The following is a 14,713-nucleotide window of genomic DNA, read 5'->3' on the forward strand; positions in this document are numbered from 1 at the left end:
AAAACACGTGGAATTTCTTGGGGTCATACTTCGCTTATGAAGTTCTAATAAGAGAACATGAGAAATTTGTCTAAATTGAATTGAAGAATAGGGAAGCAGTGTATACCAAGGCCTCCCAGTACGACACTGTTATGTTGACAAAGTCTGGTCCCTTGGTGATGTACATAGTGGAGAGGCATCTTCGTCGCAGCAAGTGATCTCCTAGTGAAGTCTTTCCGGGGCTGGTTGCTGCACTGGAACTGATTTCAAGAGCCAGAGGGCAAGGGTAAATAATTGCTAACTGGAATGATACCCCATGTGTTAGTGGCTCCTGTCGATTTCTGTGAAAGTAGGAAATAGTTAGACTGTGTGTACTGATTGTATCTCTGTGCTTGTCTCGGTGTGCTGACCCAGCCTTTGGTACCGGTCCCTGTTGGTCTGGCATTGGCAGTTCACCTGTCTGACTGGCCTTTGGTCTGTCAGCATACGGTCCTTCATACTGCCACTGTGATACATGTTGTGCGGGTAGCTGGTAGTGCCTGCTGTTTGTATTGCAACAGCATGTGGTACATGATCAATATTAACATTAAAGAAAAAATTATTTTTTAGTCCTTTTCATGTCATTACACTTACAAACATGTTTCCTTTTTTGTACCAATTTTTAAACAGAAATTTGTCCATGGAATAAGAGTTGTCCAGGAGAAATGATTTTAGGTTAGATTTAAAACTTGCTTTGCTAGCTGTCAGATATTGTATGGTATTGTACAAATGATGAAAAATTTTTGTTGCTGCCTTCTGAACTCCTTTCTGAGCCTCTGATAGCTTTAATAGTCATTTTTTGCCAATAAAGACATTACTGAGTGAAAATATACAAAATGTTTAATAATATGCTTCTTCCAGTTAAAATTTTCATCAATGTGTTTACCAAAAAATTAGGAGCATTTTACTGACTCCTGTTAGTTTTACATCAGTTGCTGAGGAGACACTATTTTCTGAACAGAATTGAATATAGTATATTTCCTCAATATTGAGAGATATTCTATTTTTCAACACCCACTTAATAATTGATTATAAAATATCATTAAGAATCTGATCTTTTGCTTCCTCTCAAGTGGTACAGTAGAGTCTCAATTATCCGACCTAAACCGGCTGCGGCAAGGTCGGATAAGTGGGAAGGTCGGATAACACGGAAAATAATACAAAAAAAACACAAAAATTAAATTAAATTAGGCCAAATGAATTAAACATTTAATACAATACAAATCAAATTAGACTGAATAGATATTTACTGTGTGAAGAAGTTAGTAATTGTCTTTTGTTTGCCTGCTGTTTGCCGTTTTTTTGCCGCTAAATCACGTAGTCTCTTACGAAGTAAAACCTCGGTAGGCAGTGTCTTCTCCAGTTGCTCTACATATTTTAAAGCAGTTTCTAAGGCCTTGTGTCCTTCGTTGTGAGAAATCTTGTGCGCACTGTCCTCCACTACATCCGCTTCTTCGTCTTCTTCTTTTTCATTTACCAGGTTGACTATTTCTTCATCTGTTACTTCAGATTCTTCATCTTGGACAATTCATTAATTTATGTCATCTTCTGTGGCGTCAGCACATTCCAGAACTTTTCGTAATAATGAAAGCAGGGTAGTATTTTCTGGTTCGGTCTGTTGCTGTAGATTTTCATCATCTGGAGAATTTTCTTGATTTTTCCTGTAGCAAAATTTTCCAGGATTTTGCAATTGTATTTGCTCCAACACTCTCCCGAGATTGGGCCACGTCATAAGCCACGTCTTTCAAATTAATACAGCACAACTGCTCTAGCATGTCCTCTCCGTTGTCCATAACATTAATTAAAAAGGAAAGCAAGTTTCTGTGGTAGTTTATCTTCAACGTCTCTAAGGTCCCTTGGTCCATAGGCTGACATAAGGATGTGACATTTGGAGGCAAAATCATGGTCTTTATATCTTGATCTTGATGTTCATCTTCATTAGGATGACAAGTGGCATTGTCTAGAACAACAGCGCTTTGTGGGGCAAGTTGTTGGCTTTCAAAAACTTTTCAGTTTGTGGCACGAACTCGTTAAAAAACCATTCTTTAAAAATGTCTGAGCTCATTCAAGCATTTTTTTGGTTGTAACATTTCACCGGTAAAGTTTTTAAATGCTCTTGGTTTTTTTTGGCTTACCTATCATAGACAGTTTTATTTTCAAATTTGCTGTGGCGTTACTGCATGCAAGAATTGTCACTCTTTCTTTGCTACGTTTGTAGCCTGGCACTGCCTTTTCAGCCTTTGACGCTAATGTTCTTTCCAGTAACATTTTGTAATTGAGACCAGTCTCGTCGCAGTTAAAACTTTGATCGCCTGTTAAGTTTTCCTTGTTCAATACCTTGTGAAGTTTATTCCTAAACAATTGAACAGCTTCAAAATTTGCTGAAAGCTTTTCACCATAGACATTAAGTTGCCGAATTCCGTATCTTTTTTTTCCATCTATCGAACCAGCCTACATTAGCTGTGAAATCAGCTTCACCTTCGTTTAGTTCGTCGCTAAACTTGTAAGGCTTTTTCCTGCAAAATAGGTCCCGACATGGGTACACCTTTATCTCTGTGTTGAGTAAACCATAGGAACAAAGCTTCACTTACTTTTTCATAATCACATTTTTTCATGGTTTTCTGATCTTCCAAAACAGCCGAGGTTGCTTGCTGAGAACACCACAATTTCATTGCAGTTCCTTTGCCAGTCTCCAACTGTTGTTTTCTCGACGTTATAATCTTGCGCCACTTTTAATAAAGTTTCACCATTGTCTATTCTTTTTGAAGCTTTAAGTTTTTCTTCCATTGGAATGACCACTTTTTTCCATATTGAAGCCATCACCACAAATTTTTACAATAAACAAAATGCAACACGTCCACTCCACTACAGATCTAAGTTAGCACTGAGTAGTACAAGACGGTGGCAATGAACTGAGTATCAACAAACAACACGTTAGTCACTGACCTGTCATCAGCTGGTGCACAGCCGGCGCGGTGAAAGGGTCGGTTAACACAGAAGGTCGGATAATCGAGACTCTACTGTATTTATCATAACACTAGTGTTGTCTGCAAAAAATACCAATTCTGCTTGTTGACTGTTACGTGGACGATCACTCACCTACATAAAGAACAGGAAGGAACCAAAATTGAACTATGTGTGTGCTTTCTTCCTATCCACTAAAATTTTTGAAATTCAGCTCAGATTTGATTCAAACCAATTGCGTGTAAAGCCAGCAGTTCCAGATACCTTAAGTTTTTCTTAGAGTTTAACATGATCTACACAATCAACTGCAGTGGAATGATCACAAAAAATACCAACTGCCAATATTTTATTATTTAAATATTACATTGTAATAATATTCAACCTGATTTTATAGTCTTAAATGAAATTATATGACAATCAAGGATTTGAGAATTTCAAAAAACACCCAAATGTTCTACAGTGTCTGACAATTAATTTCCCACTTTTTCCTCAGGTTTGAGTAACAACCCTTTTCGTTATTGACTTTTCAAAGTAGTTATTGCATTTTCAGGATTTGGTGAAGAAGTTTCTGCTCATGTTGACAAGTCAACCAGAACTAACATTGCAACTATTGAGTTTCCGTCTGGACTTCAATGAGCACTATCGAAGATCAGATTCAAGGCTAAATGCACCTCTTACGTACCAGCATCGTCGTCTCAGTGAACTGGGAGGCAAGCATCTGTCTCCAACATGCGTCAAATGACAGTCAGCTCCAGTACCTTCTGCTGAGCTTCAGAAGGTAAAGAGTAAGTCTGAGAAATCTGTTCATTATAACTTAAATAAAAACCTCCTATTGCCTCACATAAATTGCAATGAGCTTAAAAAGGCCACAAACATGTTTATAAAACATGTACACTGTGAGAATGCATTTAATTCAATCTGTACTACTCAAAATGGCATGTATTGTTTTACACACACGTGTCAGCAACCTGAGCAGCATGTTCCAGAAAATAAAACTGTGTTAGATCAAACTAACTTTGAAACTAGCACTGGTGTAGATAGTTTTCTCACATTTAATTCATTTGATGGTGACACAACTAAATGTATGGAAGATCCAAAAATACTGTCTGCAAGTGACACCACATCCAATGAACTTTGTGTTGTTGAAAACTCACGTGTAGCCACACCCAAACATGTAAATACATCTGAAACTTCTCTACTAAATTCTGTTTTTAGTGAGCAGAGCATACACACTAAACCAGACAGTATCCTTAACCATGCAACTGACATCTCAAAGACTAAGTGTGTAAATGTTAATGATATATACAATGGTACATCTGCTGATATTAACAGTTCATTCAGTAGAGAATTGGACCAACAGCATTTTGTTAAGGACATGAAATTGGATGATTTATTCTGTGAAACAGCAGTTGATCTAAGAAGCAATCACAGTTTTACAGGTCACTCATATGAAGCAACTACTATAAGCTTCAGTGATCATTTTGATTGGTCAAATCAAATAGATTTTGCTGGAGGAGGTGAAATGTTAGCTGAGGAGACTTCAGATGTTATGAAATCAGTTCATTTTAAGCCCCATAGTGCTGGAAATGTAAGATGCCATATTACAGATTCCACATGTTTGACAAGATCTAGATCAACAAATAGTATTGCTGTTGCAGACAGTGCAGCTCCTGATAATCTGCAGTGGGATATGGATGAAATCAGTGGTAATTTGGGAACAGAAGACAATAAATTAAACATTGATCTATGTTCCACCATAAAAATCAAATCACCTTCAAAAACTAAGGAACAGAGTGAGGAAACAAATTTCATTCAGGATGGTGGCCCTCTAAACAATACATGCACATCTCTGAGCCATAGCATCTTTCAGTGGTGTGGCAAGGTGAATGTTTATGGTGAGATGTCGGAAAGAAAATTTGAGACATATGCTCAGTCTCTCATTGATGAGGTTGGTATAGACACAGATATTCTGCTGAATAAAACATATCCTGCTGATTCCAAACTACCTGAAGGTAGTCCTTTAAATATCCAGAGGAATATCAGTGTATGTGAAAGGGAAAGTAGACAAGAATTGATAACAAGTGAATCTGTGAATGGAATTTCTAGAAGTGAAATACCTATCAAACTTGGTAAGGAAATAGATAAACAGTCAGCATACAAAAATAAAAGTGTTCAGAAGAAAAATTGCAACCTTGTGGCACATGAAAGCAGAACAGTAGATGGAAGCCTCCAACGTATAATGAATGCATTCAAATATTGTAACGTAGAGGATGGAATTAAAGAGGGTAATACATTTTCTGCAACGAGAATACTCACAGATGAAGAGCACAACATAATCTCCCTTGATAACAGGCCAAATACTGTAGAAACTAGTAATAGTAAACAAAGAGGGATGTGCACAGTCATTGATTTAAGTGTAGAAAGAAATGGTAATGAAATCAAAGATCTACCAAAAAATAAAAAATTAGGGATCACATGATGCTGTCTGTGCTGACAGAACATTCAGCCATAGTTGAAGGGCGTGTAATTGTTTGCATATAAGTGGCATCATGTTGAAAAAGTCTGTTGTATCCTTTCATTGGGGCATAAGCTTGTCATAAGATGGACAAATCGGTGAACAAAAGTAAATTATAAACCATAACCAGATCCCCTTAATTTACTTCATAATGCATTTCAATGCTTAAAAACTCAATATTCATTTTTCACCTCCTATATGAAAGTGAGATTGTATTGTACAAAGTTATTTCATAAAAATAACTGTAGTTGAGTCAGCGTAAGTTGATCCTTGACAGTTGCAGTGCGCTGGGTGTGGCAACTTTATGGGACTACTGCACCCACTAACATAATGAGATTTTGTAAATGTCCCTTTGCAAATGCCTCTGTGTTCTCAGAGCTCTGTAGATGACTCCTGTTTACACCCACAGCCATTAGCGCTTTGCAGTTGAAAGCTTGCAATAGTGCTGCAAGGTGCCGGGGACCTTCTTACGCCACTGCAATTATAGTTACAGTATTGATTTGCCTTTAATCTGTGTTGTTAAACACTCATGGGTGGGATAAGAAACTGTATTTGGTATGAATGTTTTCAGTCATAACTCTATAAGAATGAATGTTTCTCCTTGTTCCTAATTATTTATTCTTGTGTGGTTTGTCAGTGATATATCAAACATTTTTCATAACTATTGTGAACATTGAAGCTCAGCTTTGAAAGTTGGATACTGTAAATAATCTCCAGGATTAAACTTCTCATTCATGTGCCTAACTGTTCTGCAACTCTGTTAGAATTGTTGTAATTGTTCCATTTTTTATATTCCACCTGGGATTTTAAACCATTGTGTTAAGACGTTTTTATGTTAGAAACATATAGAACTATTTATACATATTTGCAATTATTGATTTGGGGTTTTAAAGAAAAGTGTATTTACAGCAATTTACTTTAAAGCAAAATTGTGTAGGCTGTGTTGAATGTGTTCAGGATAACATGACCATTAAATAGAATGTACTTTCTAACACTGAACTTTGGACAAGTCACTTTCATTTTTCTGAAGTTATCAGTTGCCTCGGTTGCTTGTGAGCTTCCAGCAACTGCACTGTAGTTATTGTTTTATCTACCACTGTCTTATACAGAATGATAGGGGCTGAAAGTGTGTTATGTACAGGTAGACTACTTCATAGTGAAGCTTTTGTGTGTGTGTGTGTGTGTGTGTGTGAGAGAGAGAGAGAGAGAGAGAGAGAGAGAGAGAGAGAGAGAGAGAGAGATCTAATTAAACATATATTGGAAGAAACTTCATTTATTGAACAGCATTTCCCCTGCTGGCTAGTAGATACCCCATACAATACCCCCCCCCCCCCCCCCCCAGCACTAAACCGATCTGCACAACTATGGGCCCTGATTATAATGAGCACACTATCACTGGATTCCATTATTTGATGGAGAAATTCATCTGTGGTAGAGGCAGGTGACCCTTCAGATTTGGTACAGCTTTGAAATATAGGAAACACTTGATCTTGCAGTCCTTTAAAAAGCATTACATTGTTCCAAACTTTCATCATCCCACTGAAGCTGTGGAATAAAGTGTACAATGAAATTAACGATAGCAAATATGTACATAGTAACATAAGTATGCATCTTAATGCTCCATATGCAGGAATTTCAGTTAGTATCATATTTAGATTTAAATCAAATTTTAGTAAAAAGCTCATAAAAGCGAGCACATAGAATGAGTATAATACAGATCTCATCTCATATAGGCATATTTGACAGTGCCTAGTCTATTTGAAGAGAACCAGTGCCTGACTGACTGTGGTGATTAAGCTATCTTAAAAGTGAGCAAAGGCTGGTAGGTGGCGTTGGTATTAATAATAGAAATGAAGTCCAAGAGTAATTTTATAAACAACTAAACATTGTGATGAACAACATGTCAGAACTTCATGAACAACTTGACAAAGATACATTTATGCTTCTTTTCTGGAGGGGAAACTCTCACACTGACAACGTGAAATGTGCGTCATAAGGTAACATTGTGAACTTCGCAGAAGTAGTCTGTAGTCAGTAATCAAAAGAGAAGACATATTTGCAGCTATGACTTGGTGTGGTACAATGTAAACTTATTAGCAGTATGATTGCCTTGGCACCAATTTTTTGTCAACTAATGATTTTAACTCTACACCCTCAACCACCATATGCTAAGATGTTTTTTGGGTGTCCTCTCGTATCTACTTCAAGCTAGGCTGTTATACATTCCGATGATGTACTTTCACACCTTTTAGTATAAGATAAAGGAAAAGGGAAAAAAGAGAAAAGAAAATTGTAATACCAACTTCTATTTCATTTCAAATTGTTGCGACTTACCTTGGTGTACTGATTGGGTGTATTGTATGTCATCCATTATTTGGTAGTCTATTGTAATATGACTGCAGTTGGTCATACTCTTGTAACTTTTTATTTTGTGATGGTTGTAAACTGATAACAGCTGAAAAATTGTTAAAAAAACTTTTTAAAAAGATTAAAAAATCCATTTTATTGTAATAATAGTCCCCCTTTTTATGTGTGCTTGTTACCAATAATATAGGGTCACCAAAATGACTCTGTTGTATGTCATTTATTATATGTTTAGTTGTTGTAATATGACCTCATTTGGTGATACATGTTTGTTTTGTACCACACCAGTTAATAGCTGCTAATGTGTCTTATGTTTTGATTATTGACTAACGATTATTTCTGTGATATTGTTCACAGTGCTACGTAATGACGTACATTTTGTGCTGTCAGCATATGAGTTTCTCCTCCGTAAAAGTAGCATAAGTGTAGCTTTCTCAAGTTGTTCACAGTATTCTGACATGTAGTTCATAGCAATGTATAGTTGTTTGTAAACTTACACTCTAACTTTATTTCTGTGATTAATGCTAGAGCCACCTACCGGTCTTCATTTACTTCTTAGATAACTTAATCACTACAGTCAGTTTGGCACTGGTTCCCTTCAAATAGACAGCAGCACTGTGAAAATGCCTGTATGAAATGAGAACTGTATTACATTCATTACTAAATTTTTATTTGGAAATGTAAATACGATACTAATTGAAATTTCTGTGTATGGAATACTAAGCTGCCTCCTTATGTTACTATGTACATATTTGCTATAATTAATTTCCTTGTACACATTATTCCACAGATTAAGTCTGATGATGAAATTCTGAAGCATGTAATGCTTAATAAAGCATTGTGCAATAAAGGGTGTTCTGTATTTAAAAGTTGTGCTATAATGATACTGATTGTCTTATTGGGCAAATAGGGAAAATCAGTCCATTGTTTCTTCTAAAATTTTCCACATTAGCACATTATTATTTGTTTTTTCCTATGTCTTCACATTATGATTGTAGGTTACTCTTTTCTAATAAATGTTAAACATTATCTAGGACCATGACTTATTTACAGCTTGGCTTTGTGTCAGTTAAGTAATGCTTTCTTACAAATAAGTAACTTAGAATTCCAACAACCTTTTGTAATTTTTTGTGGGTTGCAGTGTTGCAAGTCTAACAGTTAATCATTTTTCATAATGCTGTTTTCATACCAGTGTACTCTGAAACAAACACATGCATGTGACATGCTTCACAACTTTCTTTATGATTGTAGTGGCCTGCAGCAGCAGCATGTGTACCTACATGTTGTGCAACAAAGACACAAATTTTTCTTCTGAAAATAGCAACAACATGTAAAGGATAGATTGCATCACATAGAGGAGGTGCTGAGCTGTAGTCAGGCACAATGAAAATGACTGCTAAAATATTAAGCCCCCCCTCCCCACACACACACATTTGGACAAGCACATTTTGCACACCCATGAACACTGTGTCTGGGTGCTGGAGCCTAATGTGCACTTGCACCACATCTGCAACTAATGTGAACAACGCTCTACCAGGGTGGGTAGTGGGTGTAAGGAGGACATCTGGGGCAGGGAAGAGGAGAGATAATGGGGTAGAGGTGGGGGAACATACTGTACTGCCTATGGGAAGATACAGGGATGTGGTGGGGACAGGATAGGGCTGCTAGGTGCAGTGTCAGGAGGATGTGCTGGGGTGGGGGAGTAGAGAAGAGGAAAGGAATAATGAGAGCATTGGTGGAATAGTAGTGTATATTGCTGGAGTGGGAGCAGGGAAGGGGATAGGTGGGTGAAGGACAGGGACTAGTGAAGTTTGAGGCTAGAGGTGTTAAGGGAATGAAGGTCTGTGTTGTAAGGAGAATTCCCACTTGTGAAATAAAAAAAAAATTAAAAAAAAAAAAAAAAAAAAAAAAACAGATAGCACAGGCTGTGAAGCTATCATTAAAGTAGACCACATCGTGTTGGGCAGCATGTTCAGAAACTAGATAGTCCATCTGTTTCTCATTCTGTCATGCTGATAGATGGCTTGTTAACAAGTTGCCTGGTTGAATTCTTCTTACTAACCCCAGCTTTTCTGAATTTGCAGGTGGTGACTCTCGCTACATGTCCTTCATTCTCTTGACCCACGTGGCCTCTACCTTAGTTAGTCCCTGTCCTCCACCCACCTATCCCCTTCCCTGCTCCGACTCCTATAATACACACTTCTTCTGTCCCACCACTACTCCTACCAATGTTTTCCCCCTCCCTCAGTTCAGCCTCCGAACACTGCTCCTAGGAGCCCTCTCCTCTCCCCACTGCATTCTCACATGCTCCCACTGTAAATACAGCATCTTTCCCCACCCCTACCCTTCTAACCTGCTCCATCCTGCCTCCTTACCCCCAACACCCTCCCCAGCAGATAGCTGTTTGCCTCACAAGTAGATGCAGTTGCCATCAGGTTCCAGCACCTGGAGACAGTGGCCATGTGTGTGTGAGTTGAGCTCATGTGAATGTGCGTATGTGTTCTTATTTTGGAAGAAGGACTTTGTCCAGAAACTTAATATTTTAGCAATTTTTTCCCTTGTGCCTATCTGTGACTCAGTGCCTCCTCTGTGTGGTGAGTAACAAAAGTATCATTTCGATATTGTTGTTATTCCATCCAGGACTTGATATGTGAAATAGTTGCATTAACTTAAAAGAGATTCTCCAAGATGCAGGGGAGCTTTAAAAATATTCTATTTGTTTATTAACAAAATTTCAGTTATTGTGCTAAATATTTCAACAACCAAATGTTTCACATGTTTGTGAGAAGGTGACGAGGAAATGAACATAGGTATTCAAATGCAAAAGCAGTGGGCTAGTGATACACTGCCTGAGTACAAGTAGATCTTATCATCATTCTGACCTTGTTTGCCAACATACATTCCGAACTTGTTTCAAGCCAATTTTTTATTTCTGCATGATCAGAAGAGGATGCACACAGACATTGGTTGAATAAAATCTCTAGAGAGGTTCATATTCCTGTCTAAGTATTTGTATTTTTTCATATACTGTGGTAGCACATTCAACGATCAACATATAATTTCCCAACATGTAATTATACCAAATCATATCCAGAAAATGTGGTTTTGTTGTCTTTAATGTGTTAATGCCTTAAAACAGCATATTTTCATAGCATCCTAGTTCCAATACTAAAGCCATCAAATACAGTACTCCAGATACAGAAAGTCATATTTCAATATGTGATCTGTTTGGTTCAGTGTGTGATGCAGAAAGCAATCTTACATTGTATTGGTTCACATTTTGTAGCACTTTGCATAAATCTGACAGAAGTTATTCTGTATTTCATGTTCAGGAATGCTCAAAAAAAATTCCCAGTTACGGTGTCACAGATGTTCTCTGTTTTCATGCCCACATTCATGTCCTGTGTGAGAGGCAGGTTTATATTATGTTATTTTTGTGCATCATGTATTTAATCCATTGTTTCTCTCAGTCTACACTGCTGAGTATCTTCACACTTCATAATGTCACTCATTTTCAGTGATTTCAAAACTTTCATCATTTATGCTATGTTAGTTACATGCTGTTGTCAGTAAATAGCAAGACTGCTGTGACCACTTCCTACTATTTTGCAACATGTCTATACTTTCATGACTCACTTTATCTCTAAGAATCAGGAATCCCAGTAAAAACTGTTAAGACAGAAATGAAGTTCATAATATACAAGCTGACCCTAAACCTCTTGCCTGTTCTCCCAGTAGTTTGTCCCAGTCTCTCCATTGACTGGTACTGATACATGAAATATTTCTATGACTAGCTGAAACCACAACAAATCACAAACATGGAAAATAATAACTACACTACAAATAAAATACATATTAGTTAAGATAATCAGTTTAATTTCAATATCCTTTCTAGTTCCATTTCTGTTTTAGCCAACACATTAACCTGAGAGAACCCGACACATTGACCTAAGAAACCCATCTTCATTTCCACATGTATTTCATCTTTCTGAGTTTGCCATTGGACACACTAACTTGGCATAAAACACCTACACATAATCAGTCCTTGTACAGCACTGTTATTACCATCTCCTTCTGGAACCACCATCTTCCCCAACACTGAAAGATATAGTAAGTAAAATTTCACATTCTACTGTATACATTTACCAGCCATGTGTGTGTTTCTCACATAGTTTTCCACTTCATTGCACAGAGAATCATCTCACTTCTATCTGTTATGTACACCACAGAATTCTCACATAGCTAACATTTTCAAGTAAAATACCGTACTGTTGGCTATTTCAGTTCTGGACTGTAGAGTGGATGAGTAGTGTCACCACGTTATGTTTGGACATAGGCTACCTCACAATTAACGATTTGTGACTGCATGAATTCTCATAATGAAGCATCTAGGTATCAGTGATCTCCCTTCAACTGTGTTGATGTATATTTGGGCATTTTTGTTATGCAAAAATCCAACTGTTATCATTGGTTGGTTCCACCTCCAAACATTTCAAGAATTCGTTATTGACAGGTCATTGGACTGTGTTCTTCTGATCGTCTGACTACATCTTTGTCACCAACTATGTACACACCTGTAGCATTTGGTCACATTATTATTGGTTTGGGGCACAGCAGAAGATCTAGCATGATGGTTGTCTTTGAATGATTCCCTGCCACCATTGAGGTGCCCCCCCCCCCCTCCCACACACACACATACACACACACACACACACACAAACACACACACACACTCAGAAATACTTGCTCTGGACATGGCTTCATATTTGTAAGTGTCACGGATCGTATCAAAAGTTTCCATACCAAATTGATTTGGTTAAATTTGAAAATTTGATGACATAGTTCTGATTGATGGTCAGCTGTCTGTTGACAGTAGGTGTGAGCATTAAACACACTATAAACTCTAAAGGTTTGGAGACAACTAAGCAAGTCCTATTAGCTCATGTCTTTATCATTCATCCTTCCCATTGAGACTGCTTTTGATACTTACTGCAAGCACCCCCCCCCCCCCCTCTCTCTCTCTCTCTCTCTCTCTCTCTCTCTCTCTCTCTCTCTCTCTCTCTCTCTCTCTCTCTCTCTCTGTGTGTGTGTGTGTGTGTGTGTGTGTGTGTGTGTGTGTGTGTGTGTGTGTGTGTGTGTGTGGAGGGGGGGGGGGGGGTACTGGTATGATTATAAGGCCTTCTTTCCATTTTAACTTCTGCAATTGTAGATTCATTAGTTACGAGGACAAATTTCAAAGTGAGTCGCAAATCTAGTTAAATTTCTTCTAAGCATACCACCTGAAACCACTTAATTTATCACATAATTAATTTCAGACATTAGAAAATGAGAGCCGAATTCCTGAAACGGGTATATTCTGAATGTAAGCTTTAATGGTGGCAAGATGTATTTCAGTTTCCTTCTGCAGTTGCACTTCATTTTAGTTTTATTGCTTTCTATCTTCTCTCTGTGAACCTCTTTTTCCGTTTTGCGTAATTCCATACTAATCTAAACTTGCTCATAGTTGTCCTAAATGCTGCCATCAAAATTATATGTCAGACACTCTTATTCCCCTCATATTTTTCCTGCAGTTACAATCTGCCAGGTGTATTTATTTCTGATATCTCCTTGCATCTTACATCTTTGGCATGAGATGGCGAATATAACTTCTCACCTTACAGATTGTCCATTAAGTATTGCCAAAGTAGTTAAGTCATTGTTCATTGTCTGAATAAGCTTTCCTCTAATGGCCTGCCTGTCAGAGAGCAACTGATAAACCTGCAATCTTAGTAGCTGCCATAGCTAAGATCGTTTTCTGTGGTTTTGCAACTTGTATACATATTCCTCACTTAATTGATTTTTGTGGGTTGGCAGCCTCACTAAGAACTGCATTGGAGAAGGAAAATGAAATCTTAGTTACACAAATTGGGCCCGTCATCAAGTGTCATAAAATTTGCCTCAATCCACTGCATGATAGAGACAACGGCGATTTTTAAGACATCCTGGAATTGTGCAAAATCTTATATGTAGGAAATAGTAACTATGCCAGAAGTAAAATACATTTATTACCAAAATAAATAGTTTAACACTAATACACTTCCTGGTTTTATTCCCATTTTCACTGAAATATCAGTTAATGTTTTTGGCCCCTCCAATCTAAGAATTCATTATGGGAAACTCATTTATAAATACACTCATTTATAAATACACTTCAGCTTCTCAGCCTACTATTGACAACTAATAATTTGGTACTTATGCCTGTACTTCATCAGTAATCGAACAGAACTTCTAATACCAAACACCATCTGCTATTTTCTGTCAGCACTGTACAACATGGTAACTGCATGTGGTTACCTAGCTGCTCTCCTGTCAATCACTTTTTGCTCCAACCTGTTGCTTCATCAACAAGACTCTCATGTCAAGATATGCCTCAAAACTGCAAATTTCTTCTCTTGCCTGATCTTCCTCCCTGCTTTTCCACCCAATTATCAAATTTTCAAAATTTCCATTTGAATTGCATTACTGTTGGTGGTTAACTCAAAGCCCTGGGAAGCACTAGCAGAATTAAACAATTTTTTTGGAGTAAAGGTAACAATTTACCAAATAGTAGAGTGTTGACTCATCAAAAGGCACACAAACAAGGCTGAAAATTTCACTAGCTTTTGGACATATGCTTTTTTGAGATGGAGTACGCATATGGATGCCCATGCAGATGCCCCCCCCCCCCCCACACACACACACACACACACACACACACACACACACACACACACACACGGCTTATAGCTGCATTATACTGGCTGAATGAATTGTGCAGGGTCTGCAGATTGATAGAATATAGGGTTTTGGCGGCTCAAGTGAGTGAAGGGGTAA

General features: G+C 37.7%; 1 protein-coding gene across 5 annotated transcripts in view; it reads left to right on the forward strand.

Moving 5' to 3' along the window:
- LOC124592534 (gamma-tubulin complex component 3-like) overlaps window positions 1-14,713 on the forward strand; it is a 293,359-nt gene that overhangs the window by 248,648 nt on the left and 29,998 nt on the right. For 3 of the 5 annotated variants that reach the window (XM_047131844.1, XM_047131847.1, XM_047131848.1), the window contains one exon: window positions 3,533-3,760. In XM_047131844.1, the coding sequence (XP_046987800.1) occupies window positions 3,533-3,724 (192 nt within the window). In that variant the 3' untranslated portion in view covers window positions 3,725-3,760. Of the gene's footprint in view, window positions 1-3,532; window positions 3,768-14,713 lie in introns of all 5 variants that reach the window. The other 2 variants (XR_006977520.1, XM_047131845.1) reach the window with 1 other exon arrangement.

The sequence above is a fragment of the Schistocerca americana genome, chromosome 2, assembly GCF_021461395.2.
Source record: "Schistocerca americana isolate TAMUIC-IGC-003095 chromosome 2, iqSchAmer2.1, whole genome shotgun sequence".
Classification (NCBI taxonomy): Eukaryota; Metazoa; Arthropoda; class Insecta; order Orthoptera; family Acrididae; genus Schistocerca; species Schistocerca americana.